The following is a 21,549-nucleotide window of genomic DNA, read 5'->3' on the forward strand; positions in this document are numbered from 1 at the left end:
ATCCTCTCCTGCACAGACTGCCAATTAATAGTCCTGAAGTATAGCTCCAAATAATTTTATATCTTGAAGGACAAACTTCTAAGTCTAGGGTTCAAGGCTCCCATACTATAGCCCCATTCTCCCTTCCCAATCTTACCTAGGTCAATGATTCCTACCTCTCTAATTTCACTTTTTCTCTCTCACAAGATCATATTCTAATCTGGATTTGCTTATTAAAGTTTGTCTTTCCGTCATTACCCACCATCACGATTCTTCTCTTTCCTGTAACTTTTTAAAGATTAAGCTTATCTTACTGTACTTCTGAAACAAGGTCTCACTCTGTAGCCAGGCTGGCCTTAAATTCACTATTATCTGGTCTTAGCTTCCTGAGTGATGTGATTAAGGAAACCACTGGCTTATTTGTTTGTAGCTGATACAAAACAACAAAACCCACATGAACAGAAAGAGTATCTGTTAATGGTGTAATGGGGTATTTTGACAAATATAAGCACTATATAATATTTAAGTCTAGCTAAATACTCCTGTCTCCTCTAATGATTGTCATTTCTTTGTGATGAAAATGTTCCAAACACATTTCTTCTTTTTGGAAAATATAGTACACTGAAGTTCACTATGGTTTACTCTACTGTGCAATAGCACACCAGAACTTCTCCTTTCTAACTTAAAGCCCATTGACCAATATCCTTTCCCTGGTCCACCTTCATATTCTCCCAATCTCCGCTAACTCCTGTACAATCAATTTTTTAGATCTGGCATATGAGTAAAATCATAGAATACTTACCTTTCTTAGTGTAGCGACTTTTATTTCCACTCACGCTGTCACAAATGAAAGGACATCATTCTTTTATGTGGCTTAAGAGTATTCTATTGCATATATGTACCACTTTTTAAATCCATTATTAGTTGAGGGATGCTTCAGTTGTTTCCATTTCCTAGCTATTAAGAATAGTGTTGTGCTAAGGGATGTATTTCTGTATGCTGTGAATATATGTTGTTCCCATTGGTTAATAAATAAGCTGCTTTGGCCTATGGCAAGGCAGCTTAGAGGCAGGTGGGAAATCCAAGGAGAGAGACAGGAAAGAGAAAGGCGGAGTGAGGAAGTCACCAGACTGCCATCCCAGGAGCAACATGTAATGGGATGCAGGTAAAGCCACGGAACACATGGCAATACATAGATCAATAGTTATGGGTTGAATTAAATTGTAAGAGCTAGCTAGCAAGAAGCCTGCCATAGGCTGTAGAGTTGATAATTAATATTAAGCCTCTGAATGATTATTTTATAAATGGCTGAGGGACCTCAGGGCTGGGCGGGACCTGAGAAAACTTACCGGTACAGTGTTGTAATAAGCATGAGGGTGCAGAGGTCTCTCTGAAATACTACAGTTTTTCTGGATATATATCCAGTAGTGGGATTGCTGCCTATGTGTGGGATTGATCTTGTGTGTATTGGGGGGGTGGGGGTGGAGCAGCAAAGGTCAACCTCAGGAGTCATTCCTCACTCGAGACTGGAACTCTTACAGCCTGCAGTTAACCAAGTGGATTAGGCTGACGGTCCAGTGAGCCCAGGGGTTTGTCTCCATCTCCCCAGCACTGGGATTCTAAGTGCCTGCCACCACACCCAGATTTTCCCCGAAGATCAAGCCTACGGCCTTATGACTGCACAGCAAACACTATTCCTCAGCCCTCCTCTCCCCTCTTTGAGATGGGGTTTTGCTATATATCCCAAATGACTGTCATCTCACTCAGCCTGACTGCTGGGACTACAGGCTTGTGTGAGCATACCCAGCTGTCCTGTTCCCCATCATGTACTACCTTACGTGTGCACCAAGAGTAGGAAAGCCTCCCTTGCCATCACATGCAGAAACACTAGACCCTTATGATGCTCATCTACAAAAAAAATCAACCCCAAATGACTTAAATGTAAGAGCAGAAATGATGAAACCATTAGAAGACAATGTGAAAATACTTTAGGACATTGGAATGGGCAAGTATTTTGAGGGCACCCACAACAGAGGGAACAAAAGCATAAATTGACAAGAGACCATGTTAAAGTAAGGAGCTTTTGCACAACAAATGAAACAGTCAACAGTGAAGAGACGACTCTCAGAACAGGAACATGTTTGTAACATCCAGAATATATGAAGAGTTCTAAAACTTTCATGGGCAAAATCAATCTTTTAACTGAAAGTTGGCAAAAGACCTTGACAGACATTTCTCAAAGGAAGACGCGCAAGCAACAACTGACTAACAGATACTACCCAACATCCTGTAACACGATCTGCCCATCCAACACTATGACCAAGTAATCTATACTTTTTATTCTTTCTATTAGAGTTCCAACCTCTTCCATCTGAATTATCTGGGTTAGCTACACAATTATATGAACTCCCCACCCTCCCCCTCCTTACTTCCCGCTGGTCTTCCTCAGTCTACTCCTCTGGTGCAGACACTGTGGCAGTCCCACTGGAATGCAAGGCAAGCTCTGGCACTTTCTATGCACATGGTTATACGTGTTGAACGGAGCCGCTCTCTGTGGCCCACACCCATATTACATGTCAAATTCATTAAAAGTTAAGCAATTTGTCAGGCATGGTGGCACACACCTTTAATACCAGCACTTGAGTGAGAGGCAGAGGCAGGTGGATCTCTGTGAGTTCGAGGCCAGCCTGGACTACAGAGTGAGTTCCAGGACAGGCACTAAAACTACACAGAGAAACCCTGCCTAGAAAAACCAAAAAGTTATGCAATTTATGAAAACAAGCATTGTTTGCTCTGTATAAAATGGTTTGGATACCAAGTAATCTGTGAGCATTTTTCTTTTTGCTACAGTTGGACAGAGGCTGGCTTCACACTCACAGAACCCTGCCTGTCTCTGCCTCCTGTATGCTGCTACTAAAGCGTGCTCCACCATGCCCGGCTGTGACACTTCCATGTATGATCTCCAGCACTGCAGGACATTTCTGCAGAGGGAACAAGTCAAGGGAAAAGGAACGAAGGGTGAAGTGGAAAGGGGAACACACCAACCCCCACTCATTCTCAAGTGCCTTCCTTTTCCTACTGTATCAGCATGCTTAGCTTTTAAGACACACCCACCCCTAATATTAATCCATTTTAACTAGCACAGGCCCCAGAGACAGATCAGAAGTTAAGAACACTGGCTCCTCTCTCAGAGGACCGGAGTTTAGCTCCTAGTACCTCTATCAGGTGGCTCCCAAGCACCTCTAACCCCAGCTCCATGGGAGCAGACGCCTGCCTACACACATATGGCATACACTCAGACATCCATACACATAACTAAAGCTAGAATTAAAAAAACAAAAACAAAAACAAAAACAAAACCTTCAGCCAGAGGCCTTGAACCAGACCAACTACAGTGAACATCTGCAAGTAAAGCTGAGTGGAGAAAAGGGTAAATACTGGGTGACACACCGCAGCTCCCAGGGCCACTGAGACAAATGAAGAGGTGCTGAAGAGGCAGGAAAGGAGCAGGAGTGAAGCGGGATTTTTACTTTGTTTTTAATTAATATTTCTTAAATTTTATTTTGGGGGATGCTACAAGGGTGAGGGGCAGACATGGAGGGACTGGGAAATGAGTGAGATTGGGGTGCATGATGAGAAATTCCCAAAGAATCAAAGAACTGTGTTTAAAAAACCAACCAACCAAACAAACAAACAAAAAAACCCTTTAAACTTAGCACAGTCCAGCAAATAGACACAGAGCCCACATCATGTACTGGCCTCTTGATCATGCTTGCACTCCTAAGCAACTTTCACTATCCTGGTGACCAACTTCATCGCCAATGTCTCCTGAAATCTAGTCTAGCAAACACGCCTGCAGCAACCCTTGTAAAATACTTGTCCGCTGCACTAGAGCGAACAGCTCATCTCTCTTTTACTACATCTCTTATCCACCCCTAATTGACTTATTGCTTTACTAACACAGTTCAAGTAATCTGTGATCCCAACCTCAGGTCAAGACTACACTGCTTCTGTCATTTCTCCTGCTGTGAGTGTCTCTTCACATGTATGAACAGAAGTAGACGTTCTCCTGCATACTTTCTTGCTCTCCATCCTTCTCTCAAAAACCCTTCTCTACAACTTCATTTTACTTTTCAACCACACCCCTCCTTCATCAAGGATAAGTTCTCCATGCATCCCTAAGGATATCCTTAGGAAAAACAAACAGCCCATACATTGTGATGTTGATAGAGGATACCTATTATTTTATAGACCACCTAAAAACTAAGAAAAAAAATGTGTAAAATTTGTCGGGAAAATTACTAAAGCTTGATAGGAACACATCAGGCATTTCTTGCTATATGTCGGACAGTTAAAATACACAAATGAGAAAACATACACAACTATAAGTACATACATATATTAACTAGATCAATCCAGCCATTATCAATACATAGACGTTATGAAATGACATAGACATAACAAATATATATTCACTTGTCAACTTGAAAATAAGGAAACAATTGAGATGAACAACACTAGAAGTACCAAGGGAGTGGTGACTTTTTATAAAAGCAACTGTGTAGAAATGAGATGGCATTTATCTCTCAATGCCAACAGAAGCCACAAGTGTTTAATTAATGAAATTAGAGGGGGTGAGGATGGGGAGGCTTGGGAGGGGTTGGTGGAAGTAGAAGGACAGAGTAAACAATGTAATTATTATTTTAAAAATTCAATTATATTAAAAACCACGGTGTCATCAGTAACTTTTCATCTGAGAGTGCTCAAATACATTATATTCTTTATTCCCTATAGTGTTAATCATAGAAACTCACCAGAAGAACTCAGCACTGCAATACTGCTATGGAACCTCGAAGCAGCCCACTACTTGGAAGGCACGTTTATTCGCCCCATTAAGGAAAGGAACCATAAAGAATGTGTGGATGAGTCAGTCAACGGGAACTAGGACTAAGACAACCTATTAAACATAAAAGTTCAAGCAGGGCGGTGGTGGCGCATGCCTTTAATCCCAGCACTCAGGAGGCAGAGGCAGGTGGATCTTTGTGAGTTCGAGGCCAGCCTGGTCTATAGAGCGAGATCCAGGAAAGGCGCAAAGCTACACAGAGAAACCCTGTCTCGAAAAACCAAAAAACCAAAACAACAACAACAACAACAAAAAACATTGAAGTTCACGGACAGCGTAGATATTAATGATGATGACTCCCTTTAGCGGTACCTGACTTTTTTTATCTATAAATTCTACTTGCTTTAGTCAATAAGCACTCATGAGCAGTCCACCCTGCTAAGAGTAGTGCATACAGACCAATAAGTAGTTGATTTTTTATAGTTTATATCACATTCTCAAAGTTATCTAAACAAATAAACACTTGGGACAGTCTCAGACATAAGGACTATAATGTGAAAAATTGAGATTACCTTTCAAGTTTATAGCAGTTCAATCCAAGTCTCATATTCCAAATTAAAATAATTTTTGGTATTATCTACATTAGGAAGCAGCCTCTCAGTCCCCACCATGAAGCCTTAAAAACTTTTAAGTAAAAAACATGCTAACAGGAGGGGAAAAACAAAAAATCACAAAAAAAAAATGGGAAAATACTATAAACCCTTAAAACTTGAGCTTGAAACAGTATTTACCTATGCTATACATGGTGATATTTTGTTTGGGCTTTAACAAATAAAGCTTGCCTGGAGATCAGAGTGTGGAGCTAGCCACTAGTTAACCATATAGGTCAGGCAGTGGTGGCACACACCTTTAATCCCAGCACTTGGGATCTCATGCCTTTGATCCCAGTACCTGGGAGGCACACACCTTTAATCCCAGCACCAGAGAGGAGGAAACAGGAAGTAATGTGGCTGGAGAGAGGAATATAAGGCGGGGCGGTGGGGAGACAGAAGACAGGAGGGGGACGGGGACAGGAGCTCAGCCCCTGTTCGTCTGATAAGTCGTGTAGGTAAGAGGTGACTTTGGCTGGCTCCTTTACTTCTCTGATCTTTCAGTATTTACCCCGACATCTGACTCCCGGTTTTTATCATTAAGATCAAATAGAATTCCTGCTACAGCTATGGTTTATGAAAACAGTACAGTAAAACAAATCCAGTAGTAACCTATACTTAGGGTGATCAGAGAATTTGTATCCAAACTTGCACATTTATAAGAGTGAAAAAGGGGTCACCGCATTCAATTATACCAGGGGACAAGAGATATAAGCCAAGGCTGTCTACACATACCAGATCTACATCTGCCCTTCCAAACCTCCAAAGACAGATCATCCACTGAACCAACAGTGCATACTGCAACACAAAAAGCCAAAATTACTAATGTTTTAGTTAAAAAGCAGTATTTTTCAGGAAGACTTCTTAGTTTTCAAACCTGATTTACATGGAAGCCTACCTACAAAGAACCACAAAATTTCTTTACCAAAATCTTTAAAAATAATAGTTTAGAGTGAAACACGTCAACACTTTCTAGCTCATTTAATCTTGGTAACAGCCCACCAAGACAAGGACTTTTGTGGCTATTTCACAGGGAGAATACAGAAGCACGGAGAACTTAAGGAGACCAGCCAGCGTAAGGGGTGGAACTCAAGTGTGCACGGTGTTCACGGCACACGTCACTACTATTCCTTTGGGGGAGAAGCTGAGCCCACTAATTTTCACCAGCACACAGAAGAGAACAGCACTAGCAAGTAAACAAGCAGACCCAGGTCAATCAGCAGCCGGCCCCAGTGGCACGTCAGCAGCAAACACAGACTTGGAAAACGTACTTGCCTGCGAGGAGAAGGTACTCAACTAGTGTTGGGTAACATACTAACAACCTGCAGGTACAGGCTACGTCCATTAGGATATGGATGACGACCAAAACGAGAGGGTGATCTAAGAATAACCGCCATTAACCATGTTATAGGACGTGTTCTGTTTCAGGCTCCGTGACACACTGACTATCCAACATCTCAGCCACTCTCTAGGCAGTATGTTCTCTGGAGAACAACTAAGGCTCTGTAACTTGTTCATGGATATACAGGAGCAGAACTCAGATGGAAGTCCATCGGCTGCATGACTAAGATCTGATCTAGAAGAAATCCTTTCTGTATGCAAATTTTACACAAAATCTATGATTACATCAAAAACCACCCTCTGAAAACATTTCATCTTACTGCTTCTGCCTAAGAGTCAGATGCAAATGGAATGAAGAAGCTAAATTCACTGTGAGGATTTACATGAAAATAATTAAGTGATTTGAACATGGGGCACCAAAGGAACAACACCTTTTGTGAAACTCAAGTGTAAATACCTGTATTTTCCAACTGCCTTATTGTTTTTTGCATTGAATATTTTATCGAAAAATTTCCCATTTTCTAACTTTTTATTTTGTACTAGGATCAATCTTCCACCATACTGAGGAAGATCAATTTTGTTATACTGGGGGGACTGGCAATGAATAGCTTGGCTTAGCACCCTTATTTCATAACTTACCCATTAGAAATATAATTAACTCACAGAATAAAATACACCATTTGTCCTTAAAAATAGATAAAAAATTGAAAACAAATGGTAAGAAGTATAATGATACAACTAATATGAATCCATGATCCTTAAAGAATTACTAAGTGCATGCATGTGTGTGTGCATGTGTGTATGCATGCGTGTGTGCGTGTGTGTATACAACTGTTCTTGGTATTTCACTCAATTAGAAAGTGCTACAGTACTCATAGCTTCAGGGTGGATTCAACCTCAGTCTCCTTAACGGATAGGGGTTAGTTAGTGTTCTTCTTTGGAGTTTGTATAATGTCACTGCTATAATTTTAGGCTAAGGGTAACGCAGAGTAGTTTTATTAATGATCTTACTCTTACTGTTCTTGTATAACTGATGTGGCAGTTACAGTATGACTATGCTGAACTATTACTTAGTTTCTGTTGCATGCACATATACAAGCGCTCAACTCACGATGATAAGAAGAAACAAGCAAAGCCTCCAGAGTCCCCCCAACTCTTATCTTCCCTCTAGGGGAGTAATAACAGTAATAGTAAATGCCTGTATAGTGCTAGTCCAAGCACCAGGCACTAGAGGTAGTCCTCAACACCATTTACCTCCCACAATCCTCTGAGGCAGGTGCCGTATTATTCCAAGCATAGAGAAGAGAGAGCTGATGCTCAGAAGAAAGCACTTCGATGCTTGTTTAATGAGTCCTAGATTAAACTGCAACCTTAAAATCCTAGCAAAATAGTTTATCCAGATGCATGAAAAAGGAACAAATAACAAAACAGGATGGTGTGATGGTGAAAACATTCTGTCATTTACTGAGGGGAGTGCCAGCGCTTAGTAAGGCAATCCTTAAAATGATTTGAAAAATCAGAACAATACAGAGAAAGCGCTGGTTTAATTCCAGAGTGGAGATCAGCAAAGGCATGCAGTCTTTTCTGCATGGCTCCAAAGCACAGGACTGCAGCGCACGCCAGGGTTTCCCACCGAAGTCTCCTTCCACAGTTCTGCCATGATTTAACATCTATGCTCTTCAAGTCAAGAAAGGAACTTGGTGTCTCAATACACGTCTCAATGGAAATGAACATTAAGTAAAAACAATAAAGTCAATGAAACAAAGCCGACATTTAACTTCAGCCAATGCCACTGTCTGCTACCGGTGCCATATCAAGACTACTCTCCTGGTCTTCATTACGGTGAGCAGCATCTGAAAGGTGCATGCTTGCTAACACCAAGCTGACAGTCCTCTCATACTGCGATGTGAGAAACAAACAGAAGCAAAGCTTTCTGATCTCTCTGGGTACAGATCCCACACTTGGGAAACAAAACCCAAGCTGGCTCCGCTGCCTCCCTGGGGCTCCAGTACACAGCCAGGTCTAAAGCACTGTACTCCCGACATCTTAGAGACTGCCCTAACACAGAGATAACCCAGGTATTACAGTCAGCAGCACCACAGGAACACGTCGTCAACAGAATCGTCTCTTTAGAACTCACATAAATAGTCAAAGTATACTGGGTATGGGGGGTCAGACAAAAAGTTCAAAGAATGTCTTACCTACTGCAAACAATACACAAGCCTCAAGATATGCCACGACACAGGGCTGTAATTTTATGCATCACAGAGTCTACAGTTCCGAGTGTAACTACTACCACCAGGGGAGCTGGATTCGATCCCAGTTCATGTTGAACACGTGGCCTCTCAGGAGAAAAGTGGAAATACCTACTTCTAAATTTAAAGTTACAGCTATGTCAGTTAGCTCAACATCTGCCCCACAGTAAGTACTTGCTATTTTAAGAACTAAATAGAGGTATACAACATTGGGGAAAAACAAACAAACAAACAAACAAACAAACCACCGTTTTTAAAGCAATCTGATCTGGACCTTCAAAAAAGGTCAGGTTTTGGTGAGCTGAAACACCGAAAGCAATCCGAATGGAGAATGCCAACAGACCAGGTTAAGGGCTGCAGTGGAGGCAAGGCAGGAAACTAGAGCAAGCCAGGGAGAGTGCTAACTGCCAGGTCCATTTCTCGGGCGGTCTGTAACTTCTAACCTACTCGCTCACTCTTCAGCATTACAGAAGAGTCCCTTGAGACTCAGGAGGCCTCTGCAGCAGTGACAGTGAGGTGGTCAGAACTGGGATACCAATGGCAAGAAAGCAGTGATGAGCTGAGACCCTTCAAAGGGTTCTCAAGGACCTTGTAGTCAGAACAGAAGGAAGAAATCAAAGCTACCTCTGAAAAAGAGACAATGAGGACACTAAACAGAGTCCTTTAGCACCAGGATGAAAGGCATACTATCCACCAAGTTGTCATTCAGTGTCAACTGCAAGGCAGGTGGTAAGACAAATGAAGACCTAAGGAAAGGTCTCTGTTTTGGTGAAGTAGGATAAAAGTGAACTTTAAGAATATCTTGCATAACTTAAACAATAAAATACCTTTCTGGTGTGTCTCTGAATGATTTCTTTTTATTTTTTTGTTAAGAAATTTTCTATTCGAGTCAGGCGGTGGTGGCACACGCCTTTAATCCCAGCACTCGGAAGGCAGAGCCAGGCAGATCTCTGTGAGTTCGAGGCCAGCCTGATCTACAGAGCGAGATCCAGAACAGGCACCAAAACTACACAGTGAAAGCTTGTCTCGAAAAACAAAACAAAACAAAACAAAACAAAACGAATATCTTTAAGCCAGGTATGGTGGCACGTGCCTTTAATTCCAGCACTTGGGAAGCAGAGGCAGAATGATCTCTCAGTTTGATGAAGGCCAGACTGGTCTACAGAGTTCCAGGATGGGCAAACAGCCAGGGCTATACAGAGAAGCCTTGTCTCAAAAAACAAACAAACAAGAGTATGTTCTGTCTATGACCTTGAAACACTGCCCCAGACATGCAGAAGGTTAACTGTCCACCTACCTCTGACACTGAAGTACCTGCCCCTGGGGCGTGGCTCAGGGATACCCTTCGCTCCCTCTTGGGACTTGGAGGCTGGGACAGTCTCAGGTGGAAGAACAGCGTGGGACCTTGCCTCACCTTTTCAGGACCCTGAAAATCCCTCTGTTCCGTCTTGTGAGTTTTCCTTTCTTAATAAACCCCTTTGCCCTTTAAGCAGACTCCGTGGTGGATTTCTCACTTTACCTGGCACCTAACGTGGGGGAGTGTCTGAAGGGTAATATGACCAAAATGCAGTTAAGTTCTGGATTCACACGATCCACATGTACCTCTCATATTTTCTTTTCTACTAGAGCCAATTTCTTCTCAGCTTCAGCTGATAATTCTCTTGGACTATTTAAGTCCTTGTTCCCTTTAAGGGTATTGGTTAAATTTACTAGTCCATCTTTAGGTATTCCAATGATAGTGTGTAAATTGGAAATGCTTCCTAACAATTTTTTAAAATCATTAAGAGTCTGCAATCGATCTCTTCTGAGTTGTACCTTTTGGGGTCTAATTTTTTTTACATCTATCTTATATCCTAAGTAATTAACAGAATCTCCTCTTTGTATTTTTTTTGAGGGTGTGTGTGTAATAATTTGTAATCCCTAGCGAGGCAAAACTTTCTTTACTTCTTCAAATATGCTTTGTAAAGTATCTGATTTAGGATCAGCTAATAAGATATCATCCATATAATGGTAAATTATAGATTGTAGAAATTGTGCACGAATTACTTCCAACAGTTTCTGCACAAAACAGTGGCACAGGGTGGGGCTATTTAACATTCCCCGTGGACCTTCCTTAGTCACGATAAAAGGTATATTAGATATAAAACTTTAGACTCACAAAAACAGGATAGATGATAGAATATTTTCTTTAATTTTGCCAAATATAAATAGACTAGATATTATAACTGTAATTCTTGCTCGATAACTGTTTTCTTATATATAATTTTACTATGTTAAAGTTAAAACTTTCCTTTTTGATTAGACAGAAAGGGGGAAGTGCTATGGGATGTCTTTCTATATGCTGTGAGTATGTGTGGCTTCCATTGGATAATAAATAAAGCTGTTTTGGCCTATGGCAAGAAAGCTGACAGCCAGGCGGGAAATCCAAGCAGAGATACAGAGAGGAGAAAGGGTGGAGTTGAGAGAGAGAGAGAGAGAGAGAGAGAGACAGAGACAGAGACAGAGAGACAGAGAGAGAGAGAGACAGAGAGACAGAGAGACAGAGAGAGATGCCAGCCACCCCCAAAGGAGCAATAAGATACCAGCAGATTGGTAACACCAAGGCCACATGGCAACATACAGATTAATAGGAATGGGTTAATTTAAGATAAAAGAGCTAGCTAGCAAGAAGCTGAAGCCATAGGCCATATAGTTTGTAATCAATACAAGCCTCTGAGTGATTATTTTATAAGTGTCTGTGGGACTACGGGGCCGGGCGGGACAGAAACATTCTGGCTACACTGGATAGCTCAATGTTCAACAATTAAACGCATGCACTGCTCTTGAGAGGACCTGGACCTGAGTTCAGTTCTCAGCACCCACCTCCAGCAGCTCACAACTCTCTGTAACTCCAGATGCAGGAACTCAACATCTCCGGCCTTTGCAGGCATCTTCGCCCACCATGACATACCCACAGAGGTACAGACACACGGTAAAATAACAATAATACATCTTCTAAAAGAAAAGGAAGTGAATACAGAGGTCAGACTCGTGCTTATGGAGAAGAGACAGGGTGCACGGTGGGCAAGGAGAAACGGCAGTCATTTGTTGTTTAACAGTAAAAGAGAAGAGACTGAGAACAAACGATGTACAAAATCAAGAGAACTGCATCGGAAGCAAAAGGGACACTACGGAAAATAACAACCACGCACCACCACTGGGGACAATGACAACACGGCTTCACCATTTGTTAGGTCCAAGGGAGAAACACGAGGTTTGGATTCCCTCCAGAATTAACCTTAGTGGGAAATGGGATCAAGGAAGTAAAAGATGTCTGCCCTGGCGGTTCAAAGCCGTGGGCAGTCAACAGAAACCCTAACCATAAACCCCCTTCCTTCGGCCACCTCTAACTCTCTGGAGGCAGGCTCTTCTATGCAAAGCCTTAGCAACAGCTTCAGCTTCTGGTCCTGCAGATTTAGAGAACGACTCTGACACGACCCAGGTTGCAATGGCCTGTGCTCTCATGCGGTGACACTGTGTGCAAAGGCTCAGCCCTAAGTTCATTTGAGGCTCTGCTAGCACCCAGGATCTCAGAAACTCTCCACGGTGTGCTTTATATTGTGTTTGACGAACAAACGGACACGCTGCAGCAGTGAGATGCCCAGATCCCGCCACAGCTAATTCTTATGATTGCAGTAAGTTCCTAGTGGTGTTTTCCTTCAAGTTTCTCAGTCCACTGTTACACTTCAAAGGAAGTCCTCAAAGGGAGGAGGAGGAACTGGTGAACTGGCATCGCATCAGCAAAGTCAGGGCTCAGATTCAGGCCATTTGTTCCTGTTCCCGCTGCCTCTCTCTCCTCATGCCCAGAATGTTGATTGGGGTGGGGAAGAAGCACCCACAGGGCTAGGCAGCAGGCCAGCCAAGTGCAACTTCACCACCCACACTTTCTACTTCCCTGCTTGAAGAGGCCTGCCTTACTCCGTCATCCTAGTCACGTCTATGAGTGGACTGCAAGCAGGCCTAAGCAACTGACTAGCCCTAAAAGTTCTCTGTGTTTTCTAAACATCTACCATGCATTTCTGCTAACATGAGCTCATGAAAGAAACGAAATCTGAATTTTAGATGTGTGCGAGTCTGTAATCCTAGCATTTAAAAGGCTAAAGCAGGAGGAAGGGAGGAAGGAGGGGTGAGGAAGGAAGGAAGGAAGGAAGGAAGGAAGGAAGGAAGGAAGAAAGGAAGGAAGGAAGGAAGGAAGGAAGGCAGGCAAGAAAGAAGTCTGCATTTTATCCACAACCAGCAAGCTTCCACCATCATTAGCTGAGTCCACTGGAGATGCAGCAAGCAATAGACAGACTCCAAACGGTACCAAACTGCACTGGCTACTTTGATGTCAACCTGCCACAAGCTAGGGCCATCTGAGAGGAGGGAGCCTGAGCTAAGAAAGTACCTACAGAAGATCCGCTGCAGGCAAGCCTGTAGGGCATTTTCCTAATTAGTGACTGGTGGGGGAGGGCCCAGCCTATTCCGTGGTGCCATCCCTGGGCTGATGGTCCAGGACTACATAAGAAAGTAGGCTGCGCAAGTCAAGTGAACAAGCCAGTAAGCAGCAGCACCCCCAGGCCCACGCTCCACCCCACCCCACCCTGCCCCACCCCGCCCATGGCCTCTACATCAGCTCCTGCCTCCAGGTTCCAGTGCTGCTTGAGTTCCTGCCCTCACTACTTTTGAAGATGAACTGTTACATGGAACTATGAGCAAAAATAAACCCTTTCCTCCCTAAATTTGATCATGGTGCTTCATCAAAGCAATAGAAACCCTAACTAAGACACAAATACACAAAACATCATGCGTAGGAGGGAGCGAAGGATCTCCAAAGCTTACCAAAGAGAAGACAATTCATAACAAGGATGAGGAACACCCTGGACGTGGAAAGAGGGTGTTATAGATGAGGAGAGCAGCCTGATGAAAAGCAACTGATAAAGAACAAGCTACGTGAGAAACAGATCACAGACTTGCTGAGGTGGAACACCAAGTCCATGTGAGGAGACACACCAGGACTGAGCTGCACATGTGGGGGTGAGCTGTCAGACACATTTTAAGTGGGCGAACAGGCTGGAAGTAGCATGCTTAGCCCCGAGTTTGTGTGCTCACCGAGCCTGACCTAGTGCACTTCCACGGTACCACTTCAAAGACTGCTCTCACCATGTATGGGAGTTTTGATCTCGTGCTAACCGAAGTAATTAAATGAAAAGCCACTAACCTATTCCTGATCTATACTACACATCTACCCAGAAATACTCATGTAAGCTTAATCATTTTAGTGGTCCATGACATCTCTTTCTCTCTGCCCCTAGCTCCTGCTAGAGATGAACTCGGGGCTCTGAACATCAGTCTATCACTGAACTACATCTCCAGCCTAGCCATGATACCAAAAACAAACAAAAGAAAACCACAAGAACAATCTTGAGGTAACAATACCTTGCTGTAATGTATTCAGTATGTTCACAACGCCTGACTCAAGGCATCTTACGTTTCTAGAGTAAGTATATTGGGCCTAGTTGAAAGAACTAAACAATCTACTCTCAGAGGTTCCAGACAGTTCAAGAGGCAATCATTCACTGTCATTGGAATTTGTAAGGTGGTAGAGATTAGCTAGGACCTAACAATACACTGCTAAGGAACGAAGATACTGAAAGTGTCCAACTGCAAACATAAAGGACGCTGGTAGATAAGTAAAGGAGACTTCTCTAGCTGAGAGGATCACTGAAAAGTTCAAGTAGTAGACGGCATAAAATAAGCAAACAAATCAACATAAACATGTATTTTATATAAGTATTAAGTTGTTATCTTGAATATCTAACTTCATATAATACAGCACTCTTTGTACCTTGATTGTTACAGATAAATACTTATAGGGAAAGGAAATTAAATGACTATAGAAAACGTGAGTTGGTTTATAATATCTTAAAAGAATTTATCATTAAAAGAATGTATTCTAAGGCCTCAAGAGTATAGTAAATAATGACAAAATGTTAAAAAAAAAAAAGTGCCAATAGGAACCAGTCCAAATTCAAATTAGAAAACATTTTTAAAGGAGCAATATACAAACTGACTCATTCTTCTACCTCTAAGGCACTGATACTGAGTTCTAGTTTCTCCTGGTTCCTTCAGATGCCTCAGACAGCAAGCTAGCTGCCTCAGGCCCCTTCTCCTCTACTTTCTCTCACTAATAAATGCATTCTGGCTGACTTTATTCATACTTATGGCATAAACTGGCATCTATATATTAAAAATATAAAAATCATGTTACAGAAAGCTCTGCCAAGTTTCAGACCTCTGTGAAGCTAAGCAGACCCTCAAAAACTTCAGAGGCCAGCAAGATGGCTCAGCAGGTAAAGGTATTTGCCTTCAAACCTGATAGTCTGAGTCTGAGCTCGATCTACAGGACCCACATAGTTGAAGGAAACAGACTACCACAAGATTTTCTCTAACCTCCACACATATGCATATCCAAACACTTGTCCTGCTTACACACACACACATACACACACACCCTCTACACATATGCATATACAAACACTTGTCCTGCTTGCACACACACACACACACACACAAACACACATACCCTCTACAATATGCATATACAAACACTTGTCCTGCTTGCACACACACACACACACACACAAACACACATACCCTCTACATATATGCATATACAAACACTTGTCCTGCTTACACACACACACATACACACACACCCTCTACACATATGCATATACAAACACTTGTCCTGCTTGCACACACACACACACACACACACACACACACACAAACACACATACCCTCTACACATATGCATATACAAACAGTTGTCCTGCTGGCACACACACGCATAATTTTTCCACTGATAAAATTATGGTCTTCAAAAGTCTATTCCAATGTTAAAGTGCCTTTGTTTTAAAATGTCCCTTTATTTAGTAAAATATTAATTTATTTAGCAAATTATTGACAATAATAAGTGGTATCTAAACAAACACACCCTCTACACATATGTATATACAAACACTTGTCTTGCTTGCACACACACACACACACACACACACACACACACACACACAAATGTAAAGGAAAAAAAATTAAAGGTCGGAAGGTTAGTGCTACGTGTATAGCTTGTGTATAGCTCAATGGTAGAAGGTATGTTTAGCATTTGAAGGTCAGGGGTGGGGGTTGTGACCAGTGAGATGGCTCAGGGCAGCAGCAGCTCCCAACCAACCCCAAGTACCACAGCACAGCTGCAGAAACAAAAGATAGCCTACCTCAACTTGCTGGAAGGCAAGAAGCACTCCCAACGGTTATTCTCTAACCTCTATATGCCCTTGGCATAATGCATAGCCAAACTCACATACACACAAAACAATAAAGGTTTTTAGAAGTATATACTTTATACTTACTGAGCAGATTTGATAAACTTTGCTTCCGCTGATAAAATTATGGTCTTCAAAAGTCTATTCCAATGTTAAAGTGCCTTCGTTTAAAAATGTCCCTTTATTTAGTAAAATATTAATTTATTTAGCAAGTTACTGACAATAATAAGTGGGATCTAAATAAACATAGCAAAAGGAACTATTTTAAGATTTATCTGTAAGTGTTCCCAAGACATGTCCAGACAAGCCAAGGCAGAAAGGGCCTGTATAACTTAGATTCTCACAGGACTCCCAACAGCACATAGGAAGGTGCTACCAATTACCAATGACACCATCAGTACACTTTGTAAATGTCAAAAATTTTAATTTGGGGATCCAGATGAGTATTAGAAATGCGTGGTTGATGGCAAACATAGGAAGTGAGAAAATAAGCATTTGTCATATATTTTAGCTATTTGTAAGTGACCCCTAAGCCCTTGAACACACAGTAGCTGCATTCAGCTGAAGAATGCTCCTTGAAGCTAGAGTAGCCAGGCCCGTCATCTGGCATCAACATACTTCTGTAGTTTTGTGTTCTCATGACACAGCACCCATCTAACCCTTAGAGCCAGTCACCAGATCCTGCTAGCCCCATTTGGTTTCTAAGAAAATGTATGCTTCTGGTGATCCTCAAGTACTGATAGAGCCTGAAAGTCTGTGGACAAATTGCTCAAATTACCCTTATTGCTGCTCTACCTCTCCAGAGAAGACTATAGAATTCCTATTCTCCATATTATCACCCTAACCCCAGCACTTGGGAGACAGCTATGATGATCACCACAAGTTCAAAGCCAGCCTGGTACACACAGAGCTTCATGCTATAACATAAGACCATTCAGGAAAAAAAAAATCTTATAATTGCACCATTCATTAATTCAACAAGTATTATTGAGCACCTATTATGCCTCAGCAGATACACTAACACTCTACCTGCACTAATGATCAAACACAGAAGGACATTGTTAGGTCTCTAACCCAGGTCAAAGGCTAACAGAGGTGTCCATTAACATATCAAAGTGGACCTGGACACCTTGGTTAGTCTTTTGTCCTGAGTTTGAGGCCTAATAGACATCTCTAACATAAGTCTGCATTCCTCAGGAACTACTGCCCACCTTGCACATTCTAAGTCACCCAACTACTACTGCCATGCTTTCAAATGTCCACCTAACCTTGCTGCCTACATGGCATGTCTATGTCACTCTCTATGTCTAAAATTCAGCATATCTACAAACAAACAAAAAACCCCAAACAAACAAGCACAGCTCCTCCACGTCACCTCAGTTGGTAGCAGCATCACTGTCCTGCCTGCTCAGAGGGCTCACCCCCTCAGAATCATCCTTTATTGGTCTTTGGTCTTTATCCGGGTACACTTTTGGAAAAACAAACCCTCAACCTAAGTGCACAGTAAGGAGGGAAAATAAAAGGATTACTGGCAGGACCCAAGAGAAGGAGCAGCACTATGTTCACACAAAACACAAGCAACAAAAGGTGTGATGCCAGTTTGAGGAACAATGAACCATTTTTTCTATTATTAAGGCCAAAATCCTGCAGATTCCAAGTTTTTTTACAGAGCAGAGCAAACAAAACTTCTCCGATCACATTCTAAGAACCAGGCCCCATGCTCACAGCTTACGCACATTTCCGCTAGCATTCAGTACCAATCCTTCTGAACTGGGATTAACAGGAAATAGCCTCAGCAGGTTAAGTTATCAGATCAGGGTGAGAAGTTAATAAGCACCGAGCAGAGATTCAAATCTGAGGCTGTCACATTCCAAAGTCTATGCTATTTTGACTAAACTCAATGCTTGCTGAAATGGAAAGTTACAAAGGTGTTTAAATGTTTTTCTCTGGGATATAATGTATACTCTAGAAGAAACTCACCCTAGATCAACTACTAATAATGTAACACAGCAATATGCACTCAAAACATCAAGCCTGTGACCCCCAAGTTACAAATTCAACATAAAAACCTCACCTACACTCTTAGTTTCTAGGCAATAATTTCCCTTTCAAGGCTACTAATATTTCTACATCCACATCTACTTTTTGCTTAACTCATAGGCAAAAAGAAGTAACAGTCACTTACTATAGGAGTATAATAATTGTGATGCCTGGACCCCAGAGCTGACTGCTTATGAAAACTCAAGGAGAATTAAATGGAGATGTCAAATCAGTCCGTCTAAATAACATCAGAAGCCAGCTGTCTACAAAGAGTCGTAATAGTGACAGACTGATTTCTCAGTCCCCAAATAGTAGAGACTACTATTACATTAAGATTATAATTTGTCAGACATGACTATTTCAAGCTCAGAATTCTGGAGCATTACATTTCTGTAATATCCCATAAAAATTACGATATCCCAATTAAGAATATATACGTGCAGTAAGATTTGTGCTGGTTTGAATGAGATGCCCCAACTAAGTCTCAGACACTTGATACCAGGTCCCCAGTTGGTGGCTGTTTGGGAATGATTAGCAGGTACGGCCTAGCTGGAGGAAGTATGGCACTGGGGATGGGCTTTGAGGTTTCCAAAGACTCATGCCATTTTGAGTTAGTCTCTCTCTACTTCCTGTTTGTGGTTCAAGATATGAGCTCTCAGCTGCTGCTCCAGCCTCCTGCTACCTCTGTCCTACCATTGTGGATTCTAACCCTCCAGAACCCTAAGCCCCAAATAAACTCTTTCTATGTAAGTTACCACGGTCATGATGTTTTATTACAGCAATAGAAAAGTTAGTAATAGACCACTCAAAGTCCAAAGACAAACTGGTCTAGAGTCATTCTAAGTCATCCTTTCCAGCCCCTTCTAAGTCTAACAAATGATGTGTGTACACAGAGTAAGTTAACTGGGTATCATGGCACATGCACGAACCTGGGGACTCTAGAGGCTGAGACAGGAGGATCACTTGAGTTTAGAGGGGAAATTTATAGAGAGAGAGTACACAGAACAGTCCCTGACACACAGACCACAATGAATAAATACTAACCAGAAGTCCTTCAACACTGTGTGCCACATGCCTGTTATCCCAACATTTGGAAGATGGAGGCAGGAGGACCAGGAATTCAAAATGATCCTCAGCTACACAGTATACTGGGGGTCAGTCTAGGCTATGTTAGCAAGCAAGCACAGTCAGTTCTAATAACTCTTCATGTGACAAGCTACATACAATGTCTAGCTTCAAAACCTAAGTCCCTCACCAAATGCCAGTTTAATTAAATTATGCTGCAGTTTGACAAAATTATATACACAGTACAGTCCTTCATACTCTTCCAAAATGACAAATTTATAATAATAAAAAAAACTAGAGCTGTGAAGCACAATTTTTACAGCATAAAACAACTTCCTGAGTCTAAAGGAAACTTACAGTATTGTATACCATCACATTACCCAGTTTAGAATTTCCCTTATCCAGAACAATTCCCTCCAGGCTGCTGCTTCTGCCCTGGCATTAGGGAACCACCAATGCCTATTATTATGGATCTTTTCCACAGACATTTTTTCAAATATTTCATATAATGCAATACAAGAGGTACACCTTTGTGTCTGGCTTCTCTCACTTAGTATGTTTCTAATATTATCTGTGCTGCAGAGCATATTAGAAACTTGTTCCTTCTGGTGGCAGAATATTACTTTACTTTAGGGATGTACCGTATTTTATTTGCCAATTACTAATTGATGGTCACTTGAGCTGTTTTTCAGGTTTGCTCCCATGAATGGTGTATTGTAAATGTTCTAACAAAGAATTCTTTGAACATTTTCTCATTTCTCTTGGGTAGATACACGTAAGAGTAGAGCTGCTTATTCCTAGATAAATTTATGTTCAACTCTTGAAGAAATGCCCAGTATTTTCCAAACAGCTACATGCCACTTACACTCCCAAGAGCAGCGTGAGAGTATTGTTTCTCCACAAAACCAATACTAAGCATTAGCAGTACTTAACTACAGCCTTTCTAGTGACAGTATGTCTAGTGACTTAATATGTTGTTCCCTAATTATTAATAATGTACTCACTCTAGATGAAAGACCTTTATCATGTTTACAAGATGCAAATATCTTTCCCAAATCTGTATTCTTTATACTTTCTTAAGTTTTCTCTGTAATATTAAATGTTAAGATTTAACATTTTTTAGATAAAATCCAATTTAGAAGTTCTTTTCTTTCATGGTTCATATGTTCTCTGTGTCACATCTAAGAACTCAGGCTAACCCAAGGTTGCAGAGATTTTTCTTCTATGGAATCATCTAGAAGTTTCATGGATTTAGATTTTATGATTAAGCACATAATCTATTTTGAGATAATTTGTGTATATTATGTGATTTATAAAAAATGTTTAAGTACATTTTCCCCTAAGTACACCGTTTTAGAACCATCTGCTGAGAATAGCCTTTTCCCAATGAAATATCTGGGCACATTCCTCAAAATAAACTAACCATAAGTGTAAAGAGTTATTTCTGAATTCTCAGTTCTGATCACTAATCTCTGTGTTTGACCTTAGGCCAATCATTCTGTCCTGATTAACATAGCAGTGCAGTCAATGTTTAGAATGAGAAGGGCCAAGTCTCCAATTTTGTTCCCATATTTTCTTCCAAGTCTTTGGGACTGGCTAACAAGAAACTTCAGGGACTTTGTTAAAGTCTCAGTATTAATATTCAGCCTTCTGGGGTGAACTAGCCAGGGCAATACAGAAGAGCTCACGCTGGTGGTGAGGACAAGGGGGACTGGCAGACAGACCAACCCTGCAATTACCCAGGCCCAGAACCAAAGTTATGTGTTGGCCCACCTCAAAATCCACCCCATCTATGATCTGCTGGAGCACATGAAGGGGCCGGTCCTGCAGACCCAAAGCTGCAGGACCTCTAGAACCCAGGGCAACAACAGGATAACTGAGGAGTCCTAGTGAGGGCCCAGCATCAATAGTGTAGTAGAAACCAGAGCCCTCAAACCAGACCAATGACTTTGCAATGAACACCTGCAAGTAAAGATAATGGATTAAAGGGTTTAACTGCACGACTCACTCTGTCACACCACAGCCTCCATGAC

The 21,549-nt window shown here is 41.7% G+C and overlaps 1 protein-coding gene across 6 annotated transcripts in view; it reads right to left on the reverse strand.

Annotated features, from left to right (window-relative positions):
- Positions 1-21,549, reverse strand: part of Reps1 (RALBP1 associated Eps domain containing 1) — a 76,830-nt gene that overhangs the window by 45,496 nt on the left and 9,785 nt on the right. Inside the window, exon 1 of one of the 6 annotated variants that reach the window (XM_059272710.1) lies at positions 6,208-6,267. The exons of the other annotated variants lie outside the window; for them this stretch is intronic. Coding sequence (XP_059128693.1) covers positions 6,208-6,249 — 42 coding nt within the window. The 5' untranslated portion in view covers positions 6,250-6,267. Of the gene's footprint in view, positions 1-6,207; positions 6,268-21,549 lie in introns of those variants that run through there. 6 annotated transcript variants of the gene reach the window in all.

The sequence above is a fragment of the Peromyscus eremicus genome, chromosome 8b (assembly GCF_949786415.1).
Source record: "Peromyscus eremicus chromosome 8b, PerEre_H2_v1, whole genome shotgun sequence".
Lineage (NCBI taxonomy): Eukaryota > Metazoa > Chordata > Mammalia > Rodentia > Cricetidae > Peromyscus > Peromyscus eremicus.